Below are 12,309 nucleotides of genomic sequence, written 5' to 3'. Positions count from 1 at the left end.
AACTAAAAATCTGTTTTGTTGAGTCCGTCCCAAAAAACTGGACAGTGGATAAAAACAATTTTATCAAAGTACAAGTTTATCAAAGTAGTGTTGTGCCTAATCCTAACCAAATCTTGGCCATCAATAGCATGGAAGCCATAGTCTAACTGTGTATTATGTCATTTAATTTGGAGAGCTTTGGATTTATACAGGCTTTATATGACTATTCCAAAACTCCAGTATGCAGTGACTGTATTTTTATTCATCATGAAAAGAAAAGCATTATCTATGTGTTCAAATATGTAACACATGACTTTCTTTGAATTTTGAAATTCTTGTGGCCATGCAAATTATTACTCTTTTTTAGTACTAAAGCTGACAGTAAACCAACACTCTGTATAACAGTTTGGTATCCATTATAATAATCTTTACTCATACCAGTTAATTAGTTAGGGCAAAGTTTACCAGTACAGAAAATGGTGACTTTAATTGCTTGATAGCTGTCTTTTGTTACCAGTTTGTTTTGGGCAGCAATGAAGATGATCTGAAACGCTGTCATGTATTTATGTATGTATCCAGCTGCCTCTGGCATCTTACATATTATGTTGACTTCTGCCTGCTTCTCTCATACGTCCTGTTTATATACACTATACTCCATGTACATGTTATGTCTGATCCATGATTTCTGTTTTCTGTATTCTGGGTGCAGTTTGAATATTCTTCTTACAAAACAAAGTTTGAGGATACATGGGATGGTAGAAGCAGTAACAGAGTTCCTCAGTGTTTCAGTTTTTCTGTTGTTCTCATCCTCCCTTAGACATTGATGCTCCAACAAACCTTTTCACCACTGAGGTAACAGAAGACACTGCCACAGTTTCATGGAAGGAAGTAGAGGCAGAAATAGATGGCTACATGTTGAGTTACACCTCTGCTGAGGGCTCCAGTTCCGAGATCCCCATACCACATGATAGTACCTCATACAGGCTGGTTGGCTTGAGGCCTGGAGTTCTCTACACTGTTTACATCTGGGCCTTCAAGGGAGACAATGTCAGCAGGAAGACTTGGACAGAAGCTGAAACAGGTAAACCTAAAAAAGGACCTGCGTTTATGATCTTTTCTATTTATGTGTTCACTGTTTTAAAGGTCTAGACAGATAGAGTTGGTCAGCAGTAGGTTTAAAAGGTCATTTGAAATGCTGCAAAGGTAACAATCAAAATATAAACTACTAACTGATCAAGTCGATGGCAACAAAACCTGTGATGCCCACGTATATCAAATGTTCCAGAGGGTGTATTTCTTCTTTCCTTCATTAGTGCAGCCTGGGAACAGAAGGAAAGAGTTTCTCTTTTGTTTAAGCTTCTTGTATTAGACTGTCCCTTTGTACAATGCACCAATCATTTCCATGGGTTTTTCTTTTCTTTTTTGTGATGGAATGAGTGAAAAATCATCAGTGTTGACATTTTACACTTTGCATATGAACCCACTTTACCTAACTGTCAAGAGGCAAAATTTGACTGTCACTGAAAAAGACAATTGAACATAATTAGGCTGGACACCTCATTTGAAGGCATTTCAGTTCACCCAGAGGCTGGATGTCTATAAGAAGTTTGACAAGTGCCAATCTTGCTTGGTCAACAGATCCAGCTATTTTGTTTCTCCTGTCTTCTTCTGTTTCTTAATCTGATGTTGTGAAGATTAGCAACCATTGCTTCTGGCTTACATTCATGTTTCAGGAGAAAACTTTTGAGGACATTTAGCAGCTTTGAATATCGTTTAACCCAGTGACAAAAATTGTTTGTGATATTTATTTTCACATTTATCTGTAAAATATCTAGACTATAAATGTTTGACAACATGAGGAATAATTCATAATTTATAATTTTAGAGTTTATCTGTGTCTGTTCTTATACACATTGTTGATCCAAATTCAGTTTCCTGATCCCTTATGATGAGGCAAACAGCCATGGTAGCTCCAGTAACTTAATTCATGCATCAAATAGCAGGAGACAAATATCTGAAATGACTTGGAAATTTACTAGTTGGTGACTTTACAAGCTAGATTGTTGATCTTTTGTACCTATAACAGTAAGTGTCTGTTTTAGAAACACTAAGAGTAATTATAATAAAACTGATTTTTGAGCTCTTCAGAAACTACCAGATTTACAAACACAATATCTGTTAATAAACCAGTGTAGCTCATATGGAAATCTGTCACATCTCCAACTTATCTGTAAAAAAATAAAAGTGGATTGTTTATCTGTAGTATATTGAATATATATTAATAATAGTTAGAGATAGCAAAACTATTGTGAGGTATCTGAAACGCTGGTATTTTAAGTCTTTAGTCTTTAGTAGTTCAGATTTTTCCTAACAGTAACACTGTTCTTTCAGAATTTGTTTTACATGCTTGTGCACTGCTGTATAGTTTGCATGTTTTTCAATAATTTTTGTCTTTGTAGAACCTGTGACAAGATATCAAATATTGATGGAAAATGTTTGGGATATTATTTACAGTTTATAATTTCAACATCTACTAACTATCTTTTATTTTTCTAACTATTTACTGCTGCTTGTCCAGTTATCGCACTCCATAAAACTTAGTGATTCCTTGTAGTTGTTTGGGCACTTTTAAACTAACCATACAATAACTTCCAATGCAGAGCTGGATGCCCCCACTAATGTCTTGGTCCAAGATGAAACAGAGTCCAGCTTCAGGGTGTCCTGGGATCACACCCAGGCAGAAATTGATGGGTACGTCCTTAGCTACAGTTCTTCTGAAGGCTCAAGTGAGGAAATCCCAGTTGGGTCTGACAATACTTCATACATATTCACTGGCCTGAGACCTGGGGTCCTCTACACCATCAACATCTGGGCCATCAAGGAGGACAAAGCCAGCAGAAAGAGTTCAACACAAGCTGAGACAGGTGTCAGATTTATGAATTTCTCTTCAAATCCAGAGCACTGAATTGTCTGACAGACTACGGTCAAATCTGAAAGACGCCCTCTTTCCTGGGCATGACTTGAATACAATTTAATATTGTTTTCTGTCAGATGAAATGATATACACATGGATAATTAATTAAAAGCAAAAAACGACATGAACTATCTCAGTATGGTGCTGGGCCACCATTAGCAGAACTGAGTTAAGATCTAGTGGCTAAAGAGGCCACAGAATATAATGCATAAAGGTCATACTCAGCAAACCATTTAGTCACACATTGTGTCCAGCTGGCTTGATTGTGTTTCTCCGCACATTTATTTAGTTTTGTAATTCATCACCAATGTGCACCCTGTAGTTTGCATTAGTAGTGTATTGATATGCCCCACTAATATGTTCCTTTAGAGCTGGATGCTCCTGCTAACCTCTTAGCCAAAGATGAAACAGAGTCAAGCTTCAGGGTGTCCTGGGATCACACCCAGGCAGAAATTGATGGCTACGTCCTTAGTTACAATTCTTCTGAGGGCTCAAGTGAGGAAATCCCAGTTGGGTCTGATGCCTCTTCATACATGCCATCTGGCCTGAGGCCTGGGGTCCTCTACACCATCAACATCTGGGCCATCAAAGGGGACAAAGCCAGCAAGAAGATCTCAACACAAGCTGAGACAGGTGTCAGATTTCTGAATTTCTCTTCAAATCCAAAGCACTAAATTATCTGACAGACTGAGGTCAGATCTGAAGGAAACCTCTTTTCCTGAGCTTGACCACATATTTACTGACAGATAAAACATGGAAGTTTATGCTTTTTAAACCATTTAGTGACACGTCATGCCCAGCTGCCTTCATTTTGTTTCCTCAGTTAATACATTTTTTAAAATCTATATGTACCCTGTAGTTTGCATCAATAGTGTATTAATATCCCCCACTAACATCTTCCTCTAGGGCTGGATTCTCCTGCTAACCTCTTAGCCAAAGATGAAACAGAGTCCAGCTTCAGGGTGTCCTGGGATCACACCCAGGCAGAAATTGATGGCTACATCCTTAGCTACAATTCTTCTGAAGGCTCAAGTGAGGAAATCCCAGTTTGGTCTGATATTACTTCATACATGCCATCTGGCCTGAGGCCTGGGGTCCTCTACACCATCTACATCTGGGCCGTCAAGGGGGACAAAGTCAGCAAGAAGATCTCAACACAAGCTGAAACAGGTGTCAAACACCAGTTTTTGTTTAATCAAATAACCTGACTAGTACATCCAGGTGAAATATATTGAGTTCAAGCCTCTTTTCATACTGTTGTTCTCATAAGGCAACAATGCAACTCGCGTTTTAACCCCAAAAGAAAGAGATACATTTCTGACATGGGAGCTTGTTTTTTGAATGTACTTAACGCTCAGGTTTTCAAACTACTTACCAACCATTTCTTTCATGCTGAGGAGCAAAGTAACCCAGGCATCATTTTCCCCTACTTAAGCTGTTCCTGAGCCGACCCATGAACTTTGAGGTGTAATCCATCCACCATATTCTTGGATTAGGCTGTAGTCTCCTAATTCAGCCAGGAGGTATTCAGCTGTCCAGCCAGTTCTGCATTGCTCCAGATAATTCCTTTATTTTGTACTTCATACTTATCCCGAAGGTGTTATCACTTTCTTGAGGTTCTCGATATCTGCTTTGGATCCCTTTACTGCCATCCCTACTGAGTTCTCATTTGTTAGATCACCTGTATTTGTAATGTGAAGGGTAACAAAGTTATCAGGTTTCACCATATAATGCAGCTAAAAAAAATCTACTATATTTATAAAGGGAGTATTTTTTTATGTTGTGATATATGTATATAAGCATGTTTTTCGTGCTTTATTTAAAGTTGTTTTACTAATTTTCAGTGAGAAATCAATAGTTCTTGTACTTTGCATGAGTATATTAATTACCTTCACTAACATCTTTCTCTAGAGCAAGATGGTTTTTTTTTACAATTGGTATCCACAAAGCTCTCTTTTCTCTGAATAGAGAAGGCCGTGATCCAATTTACACCCAATCAAATGTCATAGTGCTATTGATATTGATGCATAAAGGCAAAGCAACAATTTATATTATGCAAAACAGATGTCAAGATAACCGAGCACCTACCACTCCCTTAATATTAAAATGTCATTAAATCCATATAGGGTGCAACACACAACTACAAAACTGAATGACATTCAGAAATCCAGATTTTTGAATTTTTTTTTTAAATGTTATTTAACTTTTATGTTATGTCACTTACCGTGTTTAGCATGGCTGGAAACTGGAAACACAAGTCATGCTGCCTGATGTCCAGGTCCCATAAACACCACAGCTGTGGGACTGATTGAAAAAATGCTGTGATCCTAGTGCAAAACTGCCTTTCTGTAAGAAATTCTAGGTATTTGCAGACACAGATTCAAAAAGGTTTCTCTTCTGTTACTCTTAAACAGAAAGGCCTTAGCCTGGCAATACTGATAAAAGATTCCAGTGAGTCACGATTTGTAACATGTGGCTGGGATTTGATGATCAAATTCTACACAAACAGAAACAGCTATCTCAACTCATTAGTTTAAAGCCATATCATAGGCAGATGCAGGGTAATTTGCTGTCTTTCATATCATGAAGTTTTGATTTATGCTTAGAAAGCACTGAATTGGATTCCTATTGTTGTGGGTGGATGACACAGAGGGTTGCGGTTTTAGTAAGGGGTCACTGGTCAGCGTATAAATCTGGATAATTTGGTTTGCAAAGGGAGTTCTTTGGGATGTTTGCATTATGTTGTAGTTTTTTTGATAAATGTAGTCGTACTCTTTAAAATACTAGTCAATAAATGTATGAGGCATTTGTCTACTGCAAAATAATTAGGAATACATTACTCATATCTCTTTCATGAATTTAACTGCTTCATAACAAATTCTTAATTTGTTTGCTTGTAAAGCTTGTAAACCACCAGGAAGCAGTATAACCTCTGCTCTGGCAGTAAATGCTTCCTGCTTGCCAGGACAGATCAGGTATGTCTCATAACTCAGTGTGAGGTAAAAATAGCAGTAGGAGCACATGGTGAATGGGTTACAACAAGAGTATCTTTGTGTGAGACACACGATCTGTTAAATCATCTGGGAGCTCCGAGTGAATGCTGGATCTTTTTCAATTAGGCAGCAAATAGCTTAGACTTGGATTATAAACTTGACACATCATAACTCATTAGAAACTGTCTGGCTACCGCCGCATTTAGCTGGGTTCAAAGAGAAGAATCACTGTCAAAAGAAGTCATCTGGGATACATTTAGGGTCGTTATTACATTTGTGACTTTATTGGATGTAGTGAAAAGCATCATTAATATGTCGGTTAAATCAGTCTCAAAACAACAATACTGCATTTCACAGACTCTTGGCAACACTGCTTTCCGCCAAATGTACAATGTGGTACTACTAAAATCTGTTACTCTTAACACTTTTTTTCTCTTATTGTAATTCAGTTACCATAAGAGCAGTTTCGTAATTTCAGTAATAGAGGGCAGAGCTTTTAGCAGAAAACTAAGTATGGTTCCTGATTTGAAATAATAAATCGTTTGGGTTGATTTTGTACCTCTTGAGAGCCTCTATTTACCCAACCGAGAACTCTTTTTATAACTTGTTAATGAATAAATTAATATTCTTGTGCTGATTCCACTCTGATTCACACTCTTACCCACAGACATTGATGCCCCTAAGGAGCTAAAGGCTCAAGATGTGAAGCTGGAGTCTGCTGTTTTGACCTGGATTCCTCCTTTGGCTGATATTGAGGGCTACATCTTCACTTATAGAGATGAGTCTGGCCACATGGAGGTACTGAGCCATAAGATTAAACGTGATATGATATTTATATCATTTATATAGTGTTGGTTATAGTTCATGAGATTTAGCATACAAAGACATGAGTTGAGCATATTCAAATGTTGTGTTCAGTTTAGTAACTGAGGCTCACACTGATCCTAAATCTCACTTTGAAGAGAGACCAGCATCAACATATGTTTACAAAGCAATATGTAACATATTCTACAGCCGGATGTTATTGACAAAATTTTGACTTTGTGTATTGTGATAGTGATGTATCAAGTTGTGTGTCAAATTATTTTTTATAAGACCTTATTTAATATATATATAGGAGTATTAAATTACAAAATATAACATCATTCTGCGGAAAACAAAATTTGTAAGACGATGTGTAAAACAGGTTTTCCTTCACAGTCAAAGCTACAGTTGCTCTGAACATTTTGGGGGACATTGAAATTCTGTAGATCATAAATGCTCTTTTATTTAAGTCCTGTTCTTGCCTTTACAACACTAAAAATTCTACTTGGACAACAGTTTGTTCACTGACTGAAGCCAAAGGGACCTACATTTAAGCTCAGTCAAACGCTGCCCTCTTGTGGCAAGAAAAAAAATTAATATACAATTTTTGGTTTTGCACTTGTTTGACCTTTTAACATGGTGCTACTACTTCTTGATCAAAGGGAATTTTAGCGTGTCAAGAACACTACACATAAGACTTTTAGACATTAGACTTTGCGCTTTATTTTTATTTTAAATGGTTTTTGATCAGACCGTTGAAAAGCGACTCGGAGCCAGTGAGAGCAGATTTGCTGTTTTTGGTCTGGAGATGGGGAAGAGGTATATCATCACCATCATCGCCTACAGGGGGAACAAGAGGAGCAAGGTGGTAGAGACCGTATTTAAAACAGGTGTGTAGATGTGTGATGCTCTTGTCTGTGTCTTTCTTTGTCACGTATGACGTGTGTTTAAAGTTATTAATGTTCCCATGACATTCTTCCTAGCTGGCCTCCTGTACCCCTTCCCTATGGACTGCATTCAGATAATGAAGAATGGCATTAAAAAGAGTGGCAGGTACACCATCCACATTAACAATAACCGCTCCAAACCATTGGATGTGTACTGCGACATGGACACTGATGGAGGCGGATGGCTGGTATGGATAAACTATATTTTTAATAGGGTTTTATCCTACTAGCTGTGTGTCTGTCTCTGTCTGCCTTATAAGAGTAGGAAGGAGGATTGTATTGATATTATCATCATAACATCATAAATTTCTAAAAAATTTTCTCAGAACTAAAAAAATACTTTTGATGATGCTGCTGAGTTGCAATACGGTAAATATTTCTGAAGTTGCTTCTGAATCTTTCATCTTTCTTTTAACTTTATAGAAGTGTAATACAAGATTAGTGGGATTCTCCTCTAATGATTGTAAATAAAATTCCTGCTATTGACATTTAATGGCATAGCTGTCAACCAACCAGAGTAAATGGTTTAGAAGATTCGTGGTAAATCTTTCCGTGAAATGCTTCTGACTTTTTCCAGGTGCTGCAGCGTCGAAACACTGGGAAGCTGGACTTTATGAAGCGTTGGAGGCAGTATGTAGAAGGTTTTGGCAACATGACAGACGAGTTCTGGATTGGTGAGCACTCACATTTTCAGGGTTTTCTACAAAATATCAAAGAATGCACATATGAACAACAGTGATTTAATAATTATTTGTGAATTAGTTAGGAAGAAGGGGTGCGATTAAATATGTTAATGCTTCTTCTCACTCCTTTTTGAATGTGTTGATAACCGATATTGCTTCATGTTTGTTTTCTTTTTTCTTTGGTCCTTTTTTGGAATGAAAGCTTGTAGTATCATTATTTATTTTCCTTTGCTTTGCATATTCAAAATAAATTCTAATTCATAATTCTAATTCAAATGTACTATTAGACTATAAAAAGAGTATTTCTCCTTTTTTTCACCTGTCTGTCTGTTCCCCTCAGGTCTGGACAAGATATATGAGCTCACCAACACTCCTACTCAATATGAGCTGAGGTTTGATGTGGGTCTGGGGTCTGAAAGGGCCTATGCTGTATATGACAACTTTAAGATCGCACCAGTGAACCAGAAGTTCAAACTTACTATTGGCAAATACAGCGGGACAGCAGGTGGGTCTAGAGAAGGCTAAATGTGCAGCTTTCAATGCTTAGATTTTCTCTCTGACCCTCGGAGGGAGTTACAGCATAGCGGTGAAACAGACAGGGGTGGGATTGCAGGGTTCAAGCCGTAGGCTCCCTACTCATCATTCCATGGGGTGCCGAGAAAGCAAATCCACACCAACAGTAGGTGGGATATTTGTTTCAGAAACTTATATTCAGTCAGTTATAGACAGTAGCTATAGCGAGTAGGTGGTATGTGAAGAAGGCAGGGTTGTAGTGGACTTTAAACCCAGACAGATACAGACGCACAGCAAGTGGGACGCTGTGTCTACACATGCCACAGTGTGCTGAAACAACACATACTGTGATACTGTATCTCACTATTTTTGGCATTTTATTAAGTTTCTTGCAACAAGGAGCAGATGGAAGCAAAAGGAATGCTAAAGCAGCAAAATCTGAAATATACTGAGGGAAAGGCTGTTTGAACTGCATGGAGTCTGTTCTGTAGATGTTTGAACATTTCCCAGGACCAAGGCTGACGATATGGGGAAATGATCAAATTGGGATTTTTAAAAGCAACATTGTCTGCTTTCTGCAGGCTTTATGCAGCTTCATGCATGTGCATGAGGGGATGTGCACCTAGGCCTTAAATCCAACTATATTTACTGGGTAGAGGGGAACTATGTCTGCCCATGATCTCGCCCAAGTAATTTCCCAGTGGCTATTTGGTTAAAAAGATATGTAGAGAGCCACTGATACCAACCAGCTGGTAGCTTGATTTGCTGACTCACCTGAGGTTTGGGTATAAACATGTTTTACTAATCGCAGCTTAAAATTGCAAATTTAAAAGGTATGTTCTATTAAATTTTGAATCATAATTAATTAATCATCATTATTGTTTATTTTGAAAGTTATTAATTGTTCAGCTTTGAGCACTGCCAGTAATAATCACTAATAATCACTGGTGATCCCAGGTGATGCAATGACCTATCACCAAGGTCGACCCTGGACTACTGTTGACTCAGATAATGACATCGCCTTGGGTAACTGTGCCCTGAACCACCGTGGCGCCTGGTGGTACAAAAACTGTCACCTGGCCAACCTCAACGGGAAATGGGGAGACAGCAGACACAGTATGGTGAGTGAGCAGCAAGGCCGTTCACCCGACTGTGGTTTGGTGAATCATTATTGCGATACTTCATTTTATGACATGAACTGTTTCCCAGCCAGCACATAATCTGCCAGTGTGTTTTAAAAGGGTGACAAAGAAAAGCAGCTGAGTACTGTATTCATTCACTTATCACAGGGTTCATGGTTCAGTCTTTAGCTTCTTCTGCCCACATGCTGAAGTGTCCTTGTGCAAAACACTGAAACTCAATTGCTCTCAGTGCTGCACTCTTCCATTAAGACTTAGTTGGATATTCTACACAGTTTCTATGCCAGTTAACCAAGCAGTCAAAAACACAGTTTTGTAATAAATCCTCCTCTCATAATACTGATCGTTTTCAGTTTAAGTGTTCATGAGAGGTGTTGGTTTGACTGTAAGGTGATGTAGTGTGACTTCATGCCAACAGGTGGCACTGATGGTATTATTTTATGTCATATTAACATTAACCCAAGGTGGAAGTTATTTTTGTAGCCATTACATTTTCCCCTGGCTTTGTGTATAGTTCAAGCATTTGACTCGACTTAGTTACAGCAAGGCAACATTGTAGCCCGTACGTCGCATTCACTTTCAGTTTGTTATAATCATTACCAGTAATGCAAGTGGATTCCCACAACTTATATTGAAATTCAAAATGGCTGCATTAGAAATAATATTTTCAGTGGGCACTGTGGTGAAGTTGGCTGCTTTTTCGTCTGATGAAACCAGATGCAGCAGTTGAGATGCTAGCAGTAGTTCTACACGCATCACACTGAATTTACACCTGCTATAATGATACACAACACACACAGCTGCAATCATGATGATTAGGTAGCACTGTTATTTGGGATCCTTTCTAAACCAAATCCTCTGGCTAATAATCAGACAACTTCAACCCAGCCCATTCCTCATTGTTTCGATTTAGATTGTTGAGGTGAAGCAGAAATGGTCTGAATCCATCAGCAGTGATAAGAAAACACATCTTTCACACCAGCTATAAACCATAAGTGTTTTTTTTTTTTACCAGGCTGATAGGGTAACAACAACAGTTATTATGTCCAAGGGAGACTGATACCAAATGAAATGCCGGGGAATTTCTCCACTTTTGACGAGATTTCATCCATAATATTGCAGCTGCATATGTCTCCTGCAATGTTTGTCGGCAAATGCAATAACAATCACAACAAGTTTGTACTCACATGAAATGAAGCCCGCGGCCAGTATTTATTAGTGTTTGTCATTTTCCCTCTCCATCATGCCGCCTGTGTCTTCTTTGACTTCATCACTCTGCTCTTTGTTACTCCTCCTTCTCCCAAACTTACTTTGCCTTCTCATGTTTTTCTGCTCTTCATTCATACTTTCCAATCTCTTTTTCTCTCCATCTACTATCCTGCTGTCAGGGAGTGAACTGGCAACCATGGAAGGGCCATATGACATCCCTCGACTTCACCGAGATTAAGATCCGACCTTTGGGAGCCTTGTCCAGCAGGAAGAGGAGGTCATTGAAAGGCAGAGAGAAGAACAGAAATGCAAATCTCCAAATGAAATAGGCTACATGCTAACCAGCCTTCATGCTAGTTCAGGATATATAGTATCAGCTCTTGTTAGTGTAGTTACATGCCTGTTTGTGTTTCAACCCTTTTGACAATAGTTATAGTTTTAGGGCAGAGAGAGAACCGCTCATATCCAAAAGTAACTTATTATCTGTTCGCCTACAATAACAATGATTGCAATAACGCTGCAAATAACTTGTGAATTGATGATGATGTCCGTCACCTATTTTTTTTAAAAACATCTTTTTCACTGATTCTAATAGAAACTTCAAATAAAAATAGCCACCTGTAGATTTAAGTTAAATCAAGAAATCCTCATTTTCTCCCGCCATTGCATTCATTTAAAATATTTTTACCCGAGAGTAGAAGCCCAAATAATTTTTTTTTTATGTTTTTCAATCTCGTTTTCAGTGAAGACATTGCCTTTCTTACACACAGTAATATTGTCCCAACAAAAATTTAACAAAAATGGTTTCAAAAGTGATAAAGATGTCATGTCTAGACGATCCCTGAGTTTATTGAATATGAGCTGGCTGCTTCATTTTCAGCTCCTGCTGGGCCTCAAACTGTCACGTCACATTAATTTGTGGTGGACAAGCTAAAGAACAATGATGGAAGGCTGTCTGAAATTTCCATATTGCTCCTACTTTACATTCATATGATAAGGACGGTGTGTATCAATCAATGTGATGGTTCCATATTGAATGTCAATACAAATAAAGCTCCATCCTCACGA

General features: G+C 38.2%; 1 protein-coding gene across 2 annotated transcripts in view; it reads left to right on the top strand.

Annotated features, from left to right (window-relative positions):
- The window catches only part of tnn (tenascin N), a 38,426-nt gene extending 26,117 nt beyond the window's left edge, over nucleotides 1–12,309 (top strand). Inside the window, exons 9-19 of one of the 2 annotated variants that reach the window (XM_067475469.1) lie at nucleotides 797–1,060; nucleotides 2,640–2,903; nucleotides 3,323–3,586; nucleotides 3,860–4,123; nucleotides 6,614–6,744; nucleotides 7,502–7,640; nucleotides 7,734–7,885; nucleotides 8,275–8,371; nucleotides 8,721–8,885; nucleotides 9,851–10,014; nucleotides 11,421–12,309. In XM_067475469.1, coding sequence (XP_067331570.1) covers nucleotides 797–1,060; nucleotides 2,640–2,903; nucleotides 3,323–3,586; nucleotides 3,860–4,123; nucleotides 6,614–6,744; nucleotides 7,502–7,640; nucleotides 7,734–7,885; nucleotides 8,275–8,371; nucleotides 8,721–8,885; nucleotides 9,851–10,014; nucleotides 11,421–11,570 — 2,054 coding nt within the window. In that variant the 3' untranslated portion in view covers nucleotides 11,571–12,309. The remainder of the gene's footprint in view (nucleotides 1–796; nucleotides 1,061–2,639; nucleotides 2,904–3,322; nucleotides 3,587–3,859; nucleotides 4,124–6,613; nucleotides 6,745–7,501; nucleotides 7,641–7,733; nucleotides 7,886–8,274; nucleotides 8,372–8,720; nucleotides 8,886–9,850; nucleotides 10,015–11,420) is intronic. The other variant, XM_067475470.1, reaches the window with a different exon arrangement.

Source organism: Channa argus, chromosome 14 (assembly GCF_033026475.1).
Source record: "Channa argus isolate prfri chromosome 14, Channa argus male v1.0, whole genome shotgun sequence".
NCBI classification, from domain to species: Eukaryota; Metazoa; Chordata; class Actinopteri; order Anabantiformes; family Channidae; genus Channa; species Channa argus.
This window is presented reverse-complemented; position numbering and strand designations above follow the sequence as displayed.